The 18,538-nt window shown below is 38.6% G+C and overlaps 1 protein-coding gene across 2 annotated transcripts in view; it reads left to right on the forward strand.

Annotated features, from left to right (window-relative positions):
- The window catches only part of atp8b2 (ATPase phospholipid transporting 8B2), a 51,363-nt gene that overhangs the window by 24,557 nt on the left and 8,268 nt on the right, over nucleotides 1–18,538 (forward strand). For both annotated transcript variants that reach the window (XM_035944263.2, XM_023261846.3), the window contains 16 exons: nucleotides 1,155–1,313; nucleotides 1,399–1,487; nucleotides 2,681–2,877; nucleotides 3,180–3,300; nucleotides 4,656–4,743; nucleotides 4,830–4,864; nucleotides 4,957–5,116; nucleotides 5,200–5,388; nucleotides 6,888–7,003; nucleotides 9,134–9,298; nucleotides 9,553–9,664; nucleotides 10,395–10,500; nucleotides 12,844–13,114; nucleotides 13,562–13,745; nucleotides 16,126–16,349; nucleotides 16,437–16,520. In XM_035944263.2, the coding sequence (XP_035800156.2) occupies nucleotides 1,155–1,313; nucleotides 1,399–1,487; nucleotides 2,681–2,877; nucleotides 3,180–3,300; nucleotides 4,656–4,743; nucleotides 4,830–4,864; nucleotides 4,957–5,116; nucleotides 5,200–5,388; nucleotides 6,888–7,003; nucleotides 9,134–9,298; nucleotides 9,553–9,664; nucleotides 10,395–10,500; nucleotides 12,844–13,114; nucleotides 13,562–13,745; nucleotides 16,126–16,349; nucleotides 16,437–16,520 (2,300 nt within the window). The remainder of the gene's footprint in view (nucleotides 1–1,154; nucleotides 1,314–1,398; nucleotides 1,488–2,680; nucleotides 2,878–3,179; nucleotides 3,301–4,655; nucleotides 4,744–4,829; nucleotides 4,865–4,956; nucleotides 5,117–5,199; nucleotides 5,389–6,887; nucleotides 7,004–9,133; nucleotides 9,299–9,552; nucleotides 9,665–10,394; nucleotides 10,501–12,843; nucleotides 13,115–13,561; nucleotides 13,746–16,125; nucleotides 16,350–16,436; nucleotides 16,521–18,538) is intronic.

Consider the following 18,538-nt stretch of genomic DNA (forward strand, 5'->3'; position numbering starts at 1 on the left):
CTTTCTGCCTGTACGTGTGCATTTCGGTGCCATGAGGATGATTAATTCATCCGTAGATCAATTTACCTGAAAATATGCTGTAATTGGATTTTGTCCACGATACAGCAACAGATTTATGTGTGTTTGTGTGCAGGTTAAGTTGAGGAAAGGCTTTTAGCTCTGTGTACACACTGCCTGCAGTTCAACCGAATCACGTGACTGTGCAGTGGTTTCATATTTGGTGAATTTTTCAAAAGGATATGCAAAAAAAAAAAGATTTTTGGTTCAAATATCATGATTTTAAGCTTAAATTTGTTAAATTTTCCTGACAGAACCACACTTGATTAGTTCACTGACTGTCAGAAAATTGGAATTCTGATGATATTTTCTTTTGTTACAGTTTATGGCTTCTTATATTTGCACAATCTGTTGCACCTGGTAAAATTTTTGGTGATTTTTTTTAAAGTCTCAGGTGCTACTTTGACTGTCTTCCAGATAAGTAGAGATTGCAGCACACACTTGGCGTCATATCGACTTACAAAAGATGTGTGTTTCTGCCTGTACACGTGCATTTAGGTGACATGAGGATGATTAATTCATCTGTAGATCAACTTGCTTGGAAAATGTGCAGTAATTGGATTTGGTGTGACGATATAGTGGTTTAAATTATGTGTGTTTGTGTGCAGATGAGGTTGAAAAGAGGCTTTTAGCTCTGTGTAAACACTGCCTGCAGTTCAGCCGAATCACGTGACCCTGTAAATGGTGCATTTTTCGAGAGGATTTTTAGGAAAAAAGTGAGTTTTTGATGAAAAAATATCAGTTTTAAGCTTAAATTTGGGAAATTTTCCTGACAGAACCGCATTTCATTAGTTCACTGACCGTCAGAAAGTTGAAAATCCAAGGATCATTGTCTTCTTACAGTTTGTGGGTCTGCTAAAGGGGTCATTTTTTACTGAATCTGTTGTGTACGGTTCATTTTTGCTGCATTTTTAAAGTCTCTAGTGCTACTTCTCTTCTCTTCCAGATATGTAGATTTTGCAGCACACCTGTACGTGCGCATTTAGGTGCCATGATGATGATGATTCATTTAACTGTAGATCATCCCGCTTGGAAAATATGCAGTAATTGGATTTTGTGCATGGCATAGTAGCTGATTTGTGTGTGTTTGTGTGCAGGCGAGGTTGTGTGTGAGCCTCCCAACAACAAGCTGGATCGTTTCTGCGGGACTCTGTACTGGAGAGACAAGAAGTACACCCTGACCAACCAGAACATGCTGCTGAGAGGATGCGTCCTGCGCAACACCGAGGCCTGCTACGGCCTGGTCATCTTCGCAGGTGTGTGTGTTTGAGTGTTTTTGCATGTGAATTCATGTATTTGATGGGTCTAACGAGTTGGTCTCATCCTGTTTTTCCACCACAGGTCCAGATACGAAGCTCATGCAGAACAGCGGTCGCACCAAGTTTAAGCGAACGAGCATCGATCGGCTGATGAACACGCTGGTCCTCTGGGTAGGACGCCCCAAACCTCTCACTTTCATGGCTCACAACTATTTCTGGACATGAGCTCAGCGCTTTGAATTCAGTTTCATGTATCTGTTTGATTCTAAATTTGGGATTAGATGACCACACATTCAAATGTAAGATAGATTTTTTTATATATATTAAGCTCTGGCAACTGCAAATTTTGTGAAATTTCATAATATTGCAACAAAGACCCAAGTTACGAGCAGAATATCAGTATTTGCACCAAGCGTTGATTCTTTGTGTCGTCTCATAACAGGATATATCTCATCCAGTAACCGTGAAACAGTCCTATTTTAATGAATTTTCAACAATGAACCCCATTATCTCCAAGCAGTTTCTGGGCATTTTTTGCTCCTGTCACATTTTCCTTCATCTTGGCCTCATTTTTCACTACATTATAAAATTCTGCACCCAGTTAAAATCTTTATCAGTCATAAAAGAGAAAAAAACAAGTTGTATTTCATTGTTTATTTTTTTTTTCAAAAAAAAATTAAAAAGTGGAACTAACATGTACAACATTTTTCCAAGTACCAACAGGTGTTACCAATACTGGGGGGAAAATGGTGACTAAACATGTTGTTTAATTAGTTTCCTTGTTTTCTTCTCTGTATAAACACTGCCTGCAGTTCAGCAGAGGAGTATCTGATTTTTTTTTATCACCTGCATATCAGAGCTGAGTCATTTATGGTTTCTCAGCTGTTACTAGGAGAGCAATTTTTTTGGTTTGTTTCTTTACAGAATTTTGCACCAAAGGTAAATTTTGGATGTATTTTTCTGTATCTTTCAGCAGCTGAGTCATTAATGGCTGCTGAGTTGTGTAATTGAGCACAGAAGTTTAGGGGGGGTACTTTGAGGATTTGTTGCAAACAGTACATTTTTGGTGAATTTCTATCATCTCAGGTGCTATTTTGACTAACAGATTTGTAGATACTGCAACTCAGACATAAGCTAGTAACATACCTAAATATGTACATAGTCCAGACCTTCCAAAAATCCTGCAAACATATTTAAGCTATTTTATTTACTTGGTTGCGTGAGTTTATGCCTCAATACAATAGCATTGTGAGACTAAAACACAGGATATACTGACAGTGCAAATATGGCCTTTTTACACAAACATTTCCAGATTTTTTTGTACTTTTGCAGCTGGGTAACACTCTACCCTTGCTCTCTGTCAGATCTTCGGCTTCCTGGTGTGTATGGGTGTGATCCTGGCGGTGGGAAATGCTGTGTGGGAGCGAGAGGTGGGCTCGCTGTTTCAGAGCTACCTGCCCTGGGACCCTCCGGTGGACAACTTCCTGTTCTCTGCCTTCCTCTCCTTCTGGTCCTACGTCATCATCCTCAACACCGTGGTGCCTATTTCTCTATACGTCAGGTAGGAACAAGTATAATACAACCCCATGCAACTGGACAGACGGACTGGCCAAAGCACCTTTGTGAAATATGCATGGATTAAGAAAAAAGTAAAAGTGCATATTATACAACTTCACGTCTACATACAGCTCAGTTATGGTGTCAAGATAACTCCCAGCTGTACATGAGGCATAAAAGACTAATTCTGTTTTTGTCTTTATCAAGATATAAGAAACTTCAGAGCTCACAGCCTTTGTGGTTTTATGTTAAACCACAGCATAAATGTCTGACTGAAGTTTTTTTCCTCCCCTGTTGGTGCTTCAGTGTGGAGGTGATCAGACTGGGTCACAGTTACTTCATTAACTGGGACCAGCAGATGTTCTGCTCACAGTGTAACACAGCAGCTGAGGCCAGAACCACCACTCTGAACGAGGAGCTGGGACAGGTGGGAGACCATACTCCATCTATACTCTGTCTGTGGGAGACCATACTCCATCTATACTCTGTCTGTGGGTGACCATACTCCATCTATACTCTGTCTGTGGGTGACTATACTCCATCTATACTCTGTCTGTGGGTGACTATACTCCATCTATACTCTGTCTGTGGGTGACCTTACTCCATGTATACTCAGTCACTGGGTGATAATCCACCTGTCCGTTCATACGTTCGTCCATCCATCTGTCTGTCCGTCCATCTATCCATTTGTCCGTCCATCTGCCCATCCATTCATCCATCCATGAGTTCGTCCAACCATCCATCCGTCCGTCCGTCCAACCAACCATCCATCTGTCCATCAGTCCGTCCATCCATCCATCCATCCATCCGTCCATCTGTCCGTCCATCCGTCCATCCGTCTGTCCATTTATTTGCGATGTTTAGTTAATTTAAATTCCTTTAAAATGCATTTCCAATAATCTTAGAGGTAATTCTGGAGTAACTTAATGATGGAGCCACTTGTTTCTTACTGTACACATAAAGTCCACATACAGAATCATGTTGGACTGTAAATTATGGTCTGTATGAGGACAGTGTTAAGAACTTGATTGTACTCCTTTTTGCAGATGCACACACACAGTTGTCATTATGGTACTTTTCTCATCCATTGGAAGCCTGTTTGGAAAACTCTGCTCCACACATGAACAGTACTGCCAACCATGCAGACCCTTGTAGTGTAGCCACTTCACAGACACAAATTTGGCCAGTTTATACTTTCTGCAACAAAAACAATGGAATATTTGTTGTAAAAGGACATAACATTAAGGTAAAAATCTGTTTAATCTGACCTGCTTCCTGTAAAAGATGATTTGTCAGTGATAACGAGTACAAATTTAGAAATTATGAGCTATAACAGGCATGTTTTTACTCATTTTTTGGCATTTTTGGACTATTTACATTCTTTGTTGATACTTTAGATGCTGATAGACAAGTAGAACTGAGCTGAATTTGGGAACTCACAGACCCTTGCATGGGGGTTATATCAGAGTTATAGTTTCTGCAAATAGGCTGCAGAAGTCTGCGTGGAAATTTAGGTCAAGATTTCCACAAATCCATACGCAGACCAAAGAAACAATGCTACAAATGCAGTAGTATGCATGTGCAGAATATGTCGGTACAACTTACTGTGGAGTCCACCAAGTGGAGTAGAAAAGTGGTTTGACAACAACTACATGTCCATAGTGTCCGCAATTGAGCATTATCCAAAATCAATTGCTTTAGTTAATTTTTTTAACCCTTAGATTTTTCTTTCTGTTGGTTTAACTTTATATGTAGTGTTAACATTTGATTTGTTTCCTTTAGGTTGAATACATCTTCAGTGACAAGACTGGAACTTTAACTCAGAACATCATGAGCTTCAACAAGTGCTCCATCAATGGACAGACTTATGGTTGGTGCACCAAAACACACTCACAAATACAAAAATATCCTCATCACATCAGATTTTTACACATCCGGTGTTTGTTTTCCTGCCAGGTGAAGCTACAGACCCGCTGGGAGAACAGCCAAAGGTATTTTTTCACTTTTCTAAGTCCAAAAATACACATATGAATGTAGTTTATGGTGTGTTTTGACAGTCCTATGACGTACTGTTCTCCATCAGAGGCTGGACTTCATCCCCTTCAACCCGCTGGCTGACCCCGACTTCTGTTTCTATGACGACAAGCTGCTGGAGTCGGTTAAAGTCGGAGATTCGCACACTCACGAGTTTTTCCGGCTGCTGTCTCTCTGCCACACCGTCATGAGTGAGGAGAAGAGTGAAGGCGAGTTTTACAAAAACAGACGCAAAGACACTAAAACACTTCTTCTTTTTATCTTCTGACTGTTATTTATCGTGTTTCTACAGGAGAGCTGCTCTATAAAGCTCAGTCTCCAGATGAAGGCGCTCTGGTGACGGCAGCAAGAAACTTCGGCTTCGTGTTTCGCTCCAGAACGCCCGGGACGATAACAACCACGGAGATGGGACGAACCGTCACCTATTCGCTGCTCGCCATCCTGGACTTCAACAACATACGCAAGAGGATGTCCGTCATCGGTGAGGACACGTCAGAGTTTGTAGATATTCAATTTGAAGTAGTACAGTAGGAAAAAACAGACTGAGGCTGCAGAAAAAATGTCTTTTTCCAAGTTTACTTACTTAGATTGAACATTCTTTCCATTTTAGTTTTCATTTTCTGCCATCCAAAGAATTTACCGACCCATACTCATGATAACTTCAATCAAATCTAGATTACTTATTATTATAGGATGATTAATTGCTACCTGAGTTGACCAAGGTGCTGTGCTATAAGATGGGCATCAACAAAAGTATGTGTAAAAACAGAATAAAACCCTTAAAATCTGTTTAGTTCAACCAAACAAAGGTGACTATACGATAGCATACTATACTACAAGATATTATACTGTAACATATTATACAATAACATACTGTACGATAACATACTATACTACTGTACAACATACACTCTAACATTATACTATGGCCTTCATGCAGCTGATCAGCCTTAAGAGGATCTGCTACGATCAACGATCAAGCGCGAAAGATTCTATTATTTTTGGCTGAACTGCAGGCAGTGTTTAAACAAAATAAAAATACAAGCAGTTAAATATCTAATATTGGTACATGAATCAACATTTTTTCGTTGTATTGGTAACACCTGTGGGCACTTGTTTATGTTTAGCATGCTGATATAGACTACAAAATATGTAATAAAAAATAAACTTTAGTTTTTTTTTTATGATTTATGACATTATAACTGTGTTATTCTGCACAGAAGACATTTCTCTCTCACAAACTAAAATTCTGACTGAGAAGCCATAAATGACTAAAAAATAAACAAATAAATAAAATCAATGAACATTGGGCTGAAGTGCAGGCTGTGTTTACCTGGAGCAAAAACAATAGAAAATAGTTAAACATTTACAGCATATAGAGTCTTTTTTTTCTAATGCTGGTAACACCTGTAGTCATTTGGTAAAAACACTACATGCTGATTCCAGTTTTTCTTATATTTTGTGAAATAAATAAAGAAATGTTAGATTGATTTCAGCAATTTATGACATTATAACAGTGTGATACTGCACAGAATATATTTCTGAGTTCTCTCCTTCTAGTCATAGTTGTTCTGTTTCCATCGAGGTGCAGGACTGTATATTTTAGTGAAAAACAAGCCCACAGTGAGTGAAAAATGTGACAGGAGCAAATAGAAAACCTAGAGACTGCTTGGAGTTCAGAGGGTTAACTTAGAAATATGTGCTTATACCAGGATAAACACAAGTTGACTGCATATTAGCTGTTAGTCAGGGGTTTATTTTATCCCTCAGTTAGTTTTTCTGTGATTTATCTTCTTGTAAGTTGCTGAAAGGAGCCTAAATAACTCAACTGAGCTACAAGTTAAGTGCAGCAGCAGAACTCTGACACTAGGAGACTCTGTAGACTCATGTATCACACTGTAGTCATATTTATAGAAGATGAAGAGTTGCATGGAGCCCTGAGAGTATTTTGTCTTCATAAAACTCTGTTCTTCCCGTCAGTACGTAACCCCGAGGGTCGGATCCGTCTGTACTGTAAAGGAGCCGACACTGTGCTGCTGGACAGACTCCACCCCTGTAACCAGGAACTGATGGCTATCACCTCAGACCACCTCAATGTAAGAAACACAGCACTGACCTGAAAACACTCTGGGATGGACGGAGCTGTATCGCCATCTGGTGGCTCTGCTCTCTAACACTGCACATGTCCTCTAACCTACTTCCTCCTGATCACGTACAGTCAGACAGACATTATTTAGCTCCAGAGAAGATAACATAAAACTGTATTAATTCCAAAGGAAGCTCTTCTGGCAGATACTGCTCAGAGAAGCAAAATTGCATAACATGAGAAATTCAATGCCTTGTACAAAAGCAATGAAATATAAGTACAATACACTACTTAAAATAAAAATGAGCTAGAATAAAAACAATAATAAAAAATACTGGCACTGGTAGTAAAGAAACGTCACACAAGATTATGAAATATTCACCATGATGCTGAAAGTGTAATTGCACAAACTGAGACTGAGAAAAGTAATATTGCAAATGAGATCGATATTATTGTTCAGATTTTCTGTCTTTTAAATAAAGTTAATAAAAACTCCAAGCATCCTTAACCCTCCTGTTGTCCTCATTTCCGGGCACCAAAAAATATTGTTTCCTTGTCTGAAAAAAATCCAAAAATTCAGCAAAAAATTCCCCAAATTTCTGAAAATTTGCAAAACCTTCAGGAACAAAATTCCAATAATTCCTTAAAAGTTTCCCTTAAAAGTTTTATTTAAAAAAAAAAACCAAACAAACCCAAATTTGGCAAGAAAACTCTTGGAAATATTTTCAAAAAATGAGTAAAAATCTTCCAAAACATCCTAAAAATATCTGAAGTGATTCCATATATATCAGTAAAACTTCTAATATATTCTTAAGAACACAGATTTTTTTGTGAATGTTCTTAAGAAACATTTTTAACATTTGTTTTCTTCAAAAAACGTTCAAAAATTTCCCAAAAATGTTGAAAATGTGGACATCAGAAGTTTCACTGTGAAAATATAGGTTTTTTTTCCACCTTTTCAAACGGGTCACTTTTGACCCGCAGGACGACATGAGAGTTAAGTCAGAGTAAATGACTGAGATTTCTCATGCAGCAACAAATGTCAGATGTGTGTGAGTTAATTTGTCTTAATTCACATCGATCTTTCTGCAATATAGCGTCTGCACACTCTACGAAAACGATGCTAGTGCGATATATTGTGTAGGTGTAATGCGTACACAACGCATTTGCCGTCTACAGTGTAGAGTTGGTGTTTGCATGTGATTACATAGCATCTTGCTGCAAGTTAGGAGCACTAATGAGAAAACATTTTCACCCATTTACTTCTCAGATATTGCTAAGTCCATCTAGCAAACCTGGAACACGAAAAGTCTCACACACGAAAACCTGCCACACTCAAAAAAATACAGAGCTTTAGGAACTGTACCAGCTTTTACAATTACACTAAAACCTTATTATACTGTATTCAAACCCCCATGTTATTCTAGAAGACTGTCTCTGTATGAGCAAATGATTAGAGTGAGTAAGCACAAAAAAAGACTGTTTAGCTTGCATAGATTTACAGAAAAACATAATTACAGTGAGGCTTCAGCCTCTAAAAACCACCTCTGGGGTCTCCCTGCCAGAAGCAGATTAACAAACAAAGCAGACGAGCACAAATTAGGGGAAAAAATTGCCCCAAAATGCAAGAAAAAGAAGAGAAAAACTACCAAGAAACAACAGAAATGGTTCCTCATTGAGAGCAGTTAATGGAGTGATGATGTTCTGCAGGGAAGCAAATAATAATTTAAAAGATCTGGAATTTAAAAGTGTGTATTTGGACAGTTATATATATATATATTTTCTTTAATTTCTTCTTTAATTTTTAAACTGCCTAGCTCCCTTGTTTGATATGAGTTCTAATCTGGCTAATTATTCGTTTATTTGTTACAATTTTTACTATTTATTTTAATTGACTGCTCTGACCTGTCTTCTATATCTTGCTTGACTGGTTGTGTTGCATGTTTTGACTTTCAAAGCACTTTGAATAAAGTTATTATTAGTATTATTACCAAATATTAGCTGCCTTCCTAAAACTGTAAATTTGATGTGACATAATTAAATACAATAAACAGACCGAGGCCTGCTGGTGTTTCTCTCCTTTATTCTGCACATCCTCATTAACTCCCGCTACGTTCTGCGTCTGTATTTTTGTTTCCAGGAGTATGCAGCGGACGGTTTGCGGACGTTGGCTCTGGCCTACAGAGATCTATCAGAGGACGAGTGGGAGTCCTGGTCAGAGAGCCACCGCTTCGCCGACAAGGCCACCGACTGCAGGGAGGACCGGCTGGCTGCAGCGTACGAGCAGATCGAGCAGGACATGATGGTGAGAATCTGCATGTGTCGCTTTCAGTTTCTCTGAGAATATTAGCGCTGCCTTGCCTAATGAAAGTGAAAATCGTGCTGTGAAAAGGGGAACCTTGAGAGTTTCGTCCAAGCTCTAATTAGTCAGGGGGAATTTCTTTCTTTTTATAACTGTACTGAACACTTGGTCAGATCTTTATGTGTAATAATAATAATAATAATAATACAGAAATAGCTATTATGGCCTGTTTTTAAGCTTTCTGTCTATGTGTTTAGCTGCTGGGTGCCACAGCCATAGAGGACAAGCTGCAGGAAGGCGTCCCAGAGACCATCGCTGTCCTCTCTCTGGCCAACATCAAGATCTGGGTTCTCACTGGAGACAAACAGGGTGAACTATTCTTTTTTTGTCTCACTATGGCTTATTTTTTACTGCAATGTAAGATCCTGCACCTCTGTGGAAACTGAACAACCATGACTAGAAGGAGCAAGAACTCAGAAATGTGCAGACCGACGTGTTTAAAATGCCATAAATCCCAAAAAACAAACTGCATTTTCAATTCATTTTACTGCACATCACACGTGATTACTTCTACCTAAAGGTTGAAAATTTGACAATTCTTTCTCTTTTTAAGGCTTAAATTGTCATTCTAGTGATTTTCTTTTCAAAAAAGGTGACATGCCTTTCAACCCTACCACAGGATTTTGGGTTGAGAGCTTTAAAAATCACCAGAATCAGCAAAAATTCTAACAAAAGCAAAGTCGCATCTTTGTGTTGAGATGTTTGCAGACTATTACGAACCTATACTGTCCTCAGCTTCTCATGTGTATTCATTGCTGCCGTCCTGTTTCCACCTGATGCTACAAGCGTAGGAACCGGATCAGTGCTTGAACATGGAAATTCAAATAACAAAACTGCATCTGGCAAACATCTGGTTTACAAGTCTCCAATACATCTTAAAGGAGCAACGAAGTTGCCAATGAGCACAAATTTGACCTCCCAGATAAAAAACATTAGTGTGAGACCACAATCTGGTTCAACTTGTGGCTGCAGAAACAGCAACGATGCTAAATTAAACGAGATAAAAACTGAACCCATCTTCCCCCGTTGTTTCCCCCAGAGACGGCCGTGAACATCGGTTACTCCTGTAAGATGCTGACGGACGATATGACCGAAGTCTTCATCATCAGCGGACACACAGTGCAGAGCGTTCGGCAGGAACTCAGGTCAGTTTTTATCTGGATAGACGACTGATTGTCCATCTATGGTGAGCAGTTTCAACATGAAATAGTCTGACTGGATAAATATTTACTCCGCCGAGAAACGCATTTATGTGATGATTGCTGTGTCTGTCTGTCTGTCTGTCTGCTTGCAACATTGCTCAAAAACTGACTAACAGATCTGGATGAAATTTTCAGTGAAGGTCAGAAATGATACAAGGACCAAATGATTAGATTTTGGCAGTGATGCAGCTTATAGTCTGGATCCACGGATTTGTTAAAGATTTCTGTATCATTGTGAGATAGCAGCACGGTGTCACTGTAACCATGACAACAAGTGAACTGAGCCTGCTGACAATCACATGATTGTGATCCTACTACAAATCCACCACTGCGGACTTATCAGGACTTACCTGTCAGAAAAATCATACAACGACCGAGCAGCCTTGGTGGAGTGCTGCTCTCACTGAGTGCTTTTCTTGTTGTAACTGAATTTGAGCAGTTCAGATCCCCACATCATCATTCTTACAGGATAAATTACTTCTTTTGTGCATTTCTTATTACAGATATTTACAACTTAATTCAAACTGGTTGTAATTCCACTTTCAGATATTTACAGCTGAATTGTTATTGGTTATAGCTCCACTTTCAAATATTTGATAGTTAAATTCTGATTTGTCAAATATCTGGGGCTAAATATCTTTAATTCCCTCCAATTCAAGATATCTGCAGCTAATCTTCTAACTAGGATAAACTGAATTCCTGAGGTCTTCAACTGTGTTTTCAATGCAGCTATAAATATCAGGAATAAATAATCTGACTAGTCACAGTGTAACAATGACTAGATATGATTGATTTTAATTTCTGGATAGTTTAACTCCATTACTGAAACACTAATGTAAAACAGTTTGACATCCATCTTTCAGTTTCTCTCCACACTGACTTTAACATAAGACAGAAATAAACTGAGGATTGCACGCATGATTACAGTGAACAGGTGTGATCTCAGAGTGTCCACTGTTTTACTTGTGTTTTCACTTTGCAGCTCCATTCAAATCAGTTTAATCTGCTCGGCAAAAAACACCAAATATCTAAATGCACAGCCCTGCAAATGTACTTCCTCCTCTTAAAAGTGGCAAATTATGAAGTCACTGAGGGCTAAAATTGTAATTTGCTTCAAAAAGTGAACAAATCTAGCAAATTACGAGGATTTTTGATGATAATAGTTCAAGTTTGTCTGGTTTGAGAGTGTAAATATATAATTCAACAGGCTAGCAATAAAACTGTTAGAAGTTAACTGTTTAGTTTAGAGTCAAACAACCTAAACCTAGACTTAACAATAAAAAAAAATTAAGATTTAACAACTCATTGTGCCCATATTGATGTTTTTAATTCAATGCACAAATGAGACTATGGAGCCCTGCAATGACTCTGTTGGTACAGAATTATACACTTAAGCCCAAAATTATGCATGACAAATTTGAAATTATAAAGATTTTTTTATTTGACCAATAGCTTTATTTTGGCGGGAAATGACCAAAACAAGATGGCAAGACATTATGAGAGACATGTTAATTATGAATTTTGACTACTTCTATGTTTTTACTACTATTACTAAAAAAAAAAAAAAATCAATGTCCAAAAATGTCATATGCCATGAAATTGTTGCAAATGTTTTGAGAATATGCAGCTTCTGTATCACTGTGTTGTTCTGTAGTATGTACCATGTTAATTGTAAGTCATGTCTAAAACAAACAGCATCATGAGAAAAGAGGAAACACTCACACTGTGGAGGAAAACATCAGGCACTCAGTAATAGTATGAATAATTTTAGACTTGACATTTTTAGTTTAAGCACAGAAACAGTTTGTCATTTTTATGTCAAACCCAGCCAAGAGAAACCTATTTGTTGAATAAAAAACATCACTATAAATCAAAATTTGCAATGGGTATGAAAATTATTTTGGCTTAACTAACATGTAAATGTGTGTGCTAAGCTGTAAAAATGAATTTTTAGCAGTTTTAACTGTAGGTTTTGCTATTTTACAGTCATAGCAGTAAAATGAGAAAAAGTGCATTAATTTACATGTTAACCATAAGAAAACAAGTTAAAACTGTAAAAAATGTCCTTTGTAAATGGTAATTCAGCCTTTTATAACATTAAAATCATTTCTAAAACAATGTTTTGCTGTGTTTTTCACTTGTTCATGTCATTTCTAGCCAGAACAAAACTACTGGTGAAGTAAAAATCTACTATGTCCAGTCTCTTATATCTCATCTACTTCCTCATGTTGTGTTTTGTTTTGTCAGGATGACTCCTGCTAATGTGGAGTTTGTGTTTTTCTCCAGGAGAGCGAGACAACGGATGATCGAGGTGTCACGAAGCAGAGATGGAGGTAAAGAGGAGGCGTCGGAGGGATGGGGGGAGGCCTGCTTTATGAGTAACGGCTTCAAAGAAGGACAAGAAGGAGAGAATTCAGCAGCAGCAGCAGAAGAAGGAGGAAAACAGCTGCAGTGTTCTCCTCCTCTTCCTCCTTCTCCTCCTCTTCCTCGTCCTCCCTCCAACTTCATGGAAAACATCTCTGGAGAGTTTGCTCTGGTGATCAACGGTCACAGTCTGGTACGAACAACACAACCTCACACTCACATTTTTTTGCACATTTTTCCTCATTATTGGTCAATTTTTCACTACAATATAAAGTCCTGCACCTGGAAACAGAACAACCATGAAGGAGGAGAGAGAAATGCCTTCTGTGCAGCATAACGCAGAATGACAGAAGTTTTGAGAATTTGTTTTACAAAAATTGAGAGAACATGCCCACAGGTGCTACAAATACTGGAAAAAATGGCTCTACATATTATAGATATTTACATTTTTACAACCTCTACAAACTCAGTTTTTCTCTCTGTTCATCAGCTGTAGAAAGAAGTGGATTTCCATGATTGCTACATTAATAGAAACATATTATTTGCATCAACAAGATGTTTTTCTTCAAGTACTTTTCCTCCAAAGCTTTGCCTCCTAATATTTTCCTTCTGAACTTTACTCTCTGCTGTCTGTCTTCAGGCCCATGCGCTGGAAGCCGACATGGAGACGGAGTTCGTGTCGACGGCGTGCGCCTGCAAAGCCGTGATCTGCTGCCGGGTGACGCCGCTGCAGAAAGCTCAGGTGGTGGAGCTCATCAAGAAGCACAAGAAGGCCGTGACGCTGGCCATCGGAGACGGAGCCAACGACGTGAGCATGATCAAAAGTGAGTGGAGCAGAGGAAGAAGAAGAAGTGCGACCGGGCTGATGTTGAGGTGCAGAGCAAAGGGAGAAGTTGGGTTTTTGCCACGTGGCTGCCGTGTCCTCAAGCATTTTTAAGCAATGCAAATTCTCAGCAGAAGTGCGGCACGACGCGCTGTTTATCTGCAGTGACGGAGGCTGTGGGGAAATGTGTGTTGCAGCGGGGGTGATGTCTTCACCATGTCGGGTTTTCCAGAGTCTCTTTACAAACGTGTGCAGTCCTGAGAAACACTCATCACACTCTCACAGCTTCAGTTGTCAGATTCCAAGTATACCAAAGTATACCAAGTATACTGAGGAAAAGTGCACAAAATGGTGAAGGAAAAGTGCATCTAACGGAGTGAAGTCTTCCGTTTGCAAATTTTAATCAGATTATGCACCGTATAGCTTAATTAAAAAGTGAAATAAGATGACAGAATGAGTTAGTCAGAGCTTTTCACACAGGACAAGTAGAGATCTGTGGTAACTCTGCTTGTCTGTGACCTTAAATCAGTGTGACTCTGTCATGTTTGTAATTTACAAAGTTAAAATTCATGCTACAAATTACGTGTTATATTTCACAAAATACAGAATTCCTCTCCTCATAAGGACCTTATGATATTAGAAGATATTATTCCTACCTGAATTGGCATCTCAGTTATTTGAGATCAATTTTTTTGTTTTCTCTGCACCTTTCTTCTGCCTCTTTCTGCCAGCTATAAATGAAAATTTGGATCATTTTGGTGCAGATTCAGAATGCTAATTTTGCTACACAGAATGGAAACCCATTCACAAAAAGCGCAAATTCATCAGAGGAGTGAAATCTTAAAGAATGATTAATTGGTTGACTCGCATCGAGGAATGTTTTGCCACTCGCACAGGCTTGTTCGTATCAAATCTGCAGTAAACTTGAGGAAAACATTGATTTCGCTAATTCCGTGCAAGATAGGAGACAAGTTCTAAATCACATGAGGTCTCTGGTTGAATCTAGATTCATGCAGATGGGAAACTGAAGTTGTTTTTTTTTTTATCCTTAAAGGTGACAAAAGTGAAACTAAGCCAGAAACTAGAAGTTAAACTAAGGCGTCAACCCAATAACTCAACACTTTTATGTAATATTCTGCATTTTGTAAGTTGTTGCATCACCTCATATGTTTACTTGAAGGTCTGCATCACGTCTGCATGACTATTTCGCTTGCAATTGATTTAGATAAACAGAAAAGCAATCAGTGCAGCAGTGACGAGCAGGACGGGTTAACATCCTCTGATTTCTGATCTCAAAATTTTAATAGAATATCTCCATAGAGGTACAGAGGAACATTTCCAGCAACCATCACTCCTGTGTTCTAATGCTACATTGTGTTAGTTAATGGTGTTGAAAGGCTCATTGATGATTAGAAAACCCTTGTGCAGTTATGTTAGCACATGGATAAAAGAGGAAATTTTCATGGAAAACATGAAATTGTCTGGATGACCCTAAACTTTTGAACTGTAGTGTATTATTAGCACGTACTGCACTGGTATGCCAAAGATGAACTACTCTAAAACTACAATGTATGACATAATATTTCATATATTTTATATATTTGCATAATTTCAAAATTCATAGATCACCTGTGCAATATTGCTGAAACTATTTTCATGCCTTTATAACGTTCTTCTTCCTCAGCGCATCTAGATTGTTTCAATTGTTAGATTTATTAGGTTTAGATTTTATATTTATTACTTACCAACCCTGTTGCTATCTTGTTGTTTAACTAAGTTTTCGTGAGTACTGTAAAGGTACATGTCCACTGGATCTGGCAATTTCCCGCACCCCATTCATTGTCTATGTGAAACACACCGCATTGCATGCTGGCCCAGTTGCAGTCTGTTTCGAGCTGCGATCCGGTGCATCTTCCTGGAGCAGGCCGCAGCTCATTTGCATAAAACAGACTCGACTTCCACTTTATGCAAATTCGATGCACCATGCGGAGATCCGACGCTTCACAAAACTTTCGTCAAACGTCTGAAGTAACCGTCGTTTAACTAAAACGAGGACAGACTCAGTAACTGTACAGGTTATTTGTCACTTCAGATGCTTTCAGAAATACTTCTGGCTGAAGTGCTGTGACGTGACCCCGTAGTGGCCCTCTAGTGACACGCCCACCATGCAGACGATTTTCAGATGCGGCGCGTTTACATGCGACAAAAACGCATCTAGTGGACACGTACGATAAGTTTCAGTTACCAAGACAAATTCCTTGTGTGTGCTTGGCAATAAAGTTTTTTCTGATTCTGATAAAAGTTGAGTTTTCAGTCTACAACCAGCTGTATTTGACTTACTTTTATCTTTCTTCGTCCATCTGTCCTCTGCTTTCCTTCAGGCGCCCACATCGGAGTCGGTATCTCGGGTCAGGAGGGCATCCAGGCGGTGCTGGCCAGCGACTACTCCTTCTCCCAGTTCCGCTTCCTGCAGCGCCTCCTGCTGGTCCATGGCCGCTGGTCCTACCTGCGCATGTGCCGCTTCCTCTGCTACTTCTTCTACAAGAACTTCGCCTTCACCATGGTGCACTTCTGGTTCGGCTTCTTCTGCGGCTTCTCTGCTCAGGTCAGAGAGTAAGGGTCATGAAATAAAGTATATAGAGTCAAATAATCCTGATATCTAATGGTGCGTTTGTTCTCGATTCTCCTGTAGACGGTGTACGATCAATACTTCATCACACTCTACAACATCGTGTACACGTCCCTCCCTGTGCTGGCCATGGGAATATTTGACCAGGTCTGTTCAGTCCATCACATTTTATACATATATGCTCTCAAAAACTGCTTGAATAAAGAAGAATTTTTCTTCAGCAATGCCAAAAATACATGGAAAAAAATGATTAGTTGCAGTCTACCGTAATGGTACGAATGGAATACTGCAAAAACTACTTAATAAACTCCAATTGGCAGTTCAAACAGACATTTAGTGTCCCCAGAGGATAAAAACTTGACTTTAACTTAATCAAGTCAAATATGACAGATTTTGTGTAGATATTTATGATCACCAGAAAATTAATCCCAATATCTTTGGTAATTTGGCCTCTTTATAATATCTTTTTTTAGTAAATGTTAAAACTACACCTGGAATTTCACAAACATTCCAGATTCAGGGAGCTTTGCAGTGTTTTAAACCAGCCTCAGCGTTTGGCTGAAGTCAGCACACCTTATATTTATTGTTTTTATTGATACTAATGGAGTTTTTACAAGGTGTTTCTATTGCTAGGGACAATAAATGCAAAATAGCTGCTTGTAAAACTCTGGTGCAATTACTTCAGATTGTGCTAACAAATGCTAACATGCCAAGCTAAGATGGCTACCATGGTAAACATTATACCTGTGTTGCAAGGAGAAGTAGCAAGGTGAGGCATGTGGAGGACAAAACACTGGAAAAATCACTGGAAAAGTGGGAAACCATCCTTCCAAACAGAAATATTTAACCAAAATAACAAGGGAAACCCCAAACTAAACCACTTTCAAACAATTCCTCTTACCAGCTGCACTCAGAACAAACAATTCCTCCATTTCACTGCCAGTATCCTCTGGCCAATCAGGTTACAGCTCTAAAGGGGCGTTGTCAGTTAACAGCAAAAACACGTGATTTCCTTCAAACTTTTCCAACAATGATGCCTCAGTTCATAGAAACACAATCATTCATCAAGACTGAACATTCAAAATAAACTAAATATTCCTGCTTCCTTCTATTTTCACCTTCATTACTTTGAATTTCATCACACATCTATTGTCCAATCAAATCCGAGACCCGCCCACTCATCTACCAATGGAAAAAGCTGCTTTTGATGCAGGCTTTTTCTTTAAAATGCAGCACAAGATGGTTACTGGAAGTGAGATAGATGATGGTTTTAATGTTTTAACAGGCTGTTTGTTTAAATAAAAGAAATAAACTTAATTTTTAAAGAAGTACAACTTTGTCTATAGCTTCTGGATCTGTAAAATTAAACATAAACACAAAATTGTGAGTGATTTATGTTTGTTTTTCTACACAAAAGCCCTGCATGTGTTCACCAACCTGCTAAACACCAGTAAAGCCCCTTCCAAACATGCACTATTCCATTAATCTGATGGCATCTGAATCTGTCGGCTTCATGTTTGCATCAGTTTAAACACGGTGCAACTTTAAACTGCATGCATTCACTTTAACATAAAGGCATGCATATAGTAAAATACTTACAGTTGTGATTTTTAAAAGACTTTTTCCACATTTCACATCCCAATATTGAGCCAAAAGCATCACAGAGAGCAAAAGATGCAGTTTGAAACTTAAAACATTTTTCTTAATCACTTTGCTCAACAAATTCACATTTATTAGGACAAAAATAACCCAAAACATAAAATTTACATCATGCATCAACACCTTTTGCAGAAGTAACTTCTTGTAGGTGTTTTGCATAATTGTTGACAGTGGCTTGCTCACATTTTTTGACCACTCTTCATGCAAAATTCCTTCAGTTGCAGGATGTTGAGTGTTTTCAAACAAATACTCCCCACAGCATTTCACTGGGATTGGATCTAGGCTTTGACTCCACATCTATAAATATCTTCTTTAAAACCATTCCTTTGGTAGGTAATGCGATTAAGACAGAACCTTTAAAAGGTCAGATTAAAAAGACTTAATATCATGAATGTAATGCAGGTTTTAAAGTTTAGTGTGTTGCTTCTAGCTGTTTAGGATTATTTCCCCTGAGTTTATAAAAAAAAACCTGCAGCACCAGACAGCAGCAGGATCCATATGAACTT

This window comes from Amphiprion ocellaris, chromosome 9 (genome assembly GCF_022539595.1).
Source record: "Amphiprion ocellaris isolate individual 3 ecotype Okinawa chromosome 9, ASM2253959v1, whole genome shotgun sequence".
NCBI classification, from domain to species: domain Eukaryota; kingdom Metazoa; phylum Chordata; class Actinopteri; family Pomacentridae; genus Amphiprion; species Amphiprion ocellaris.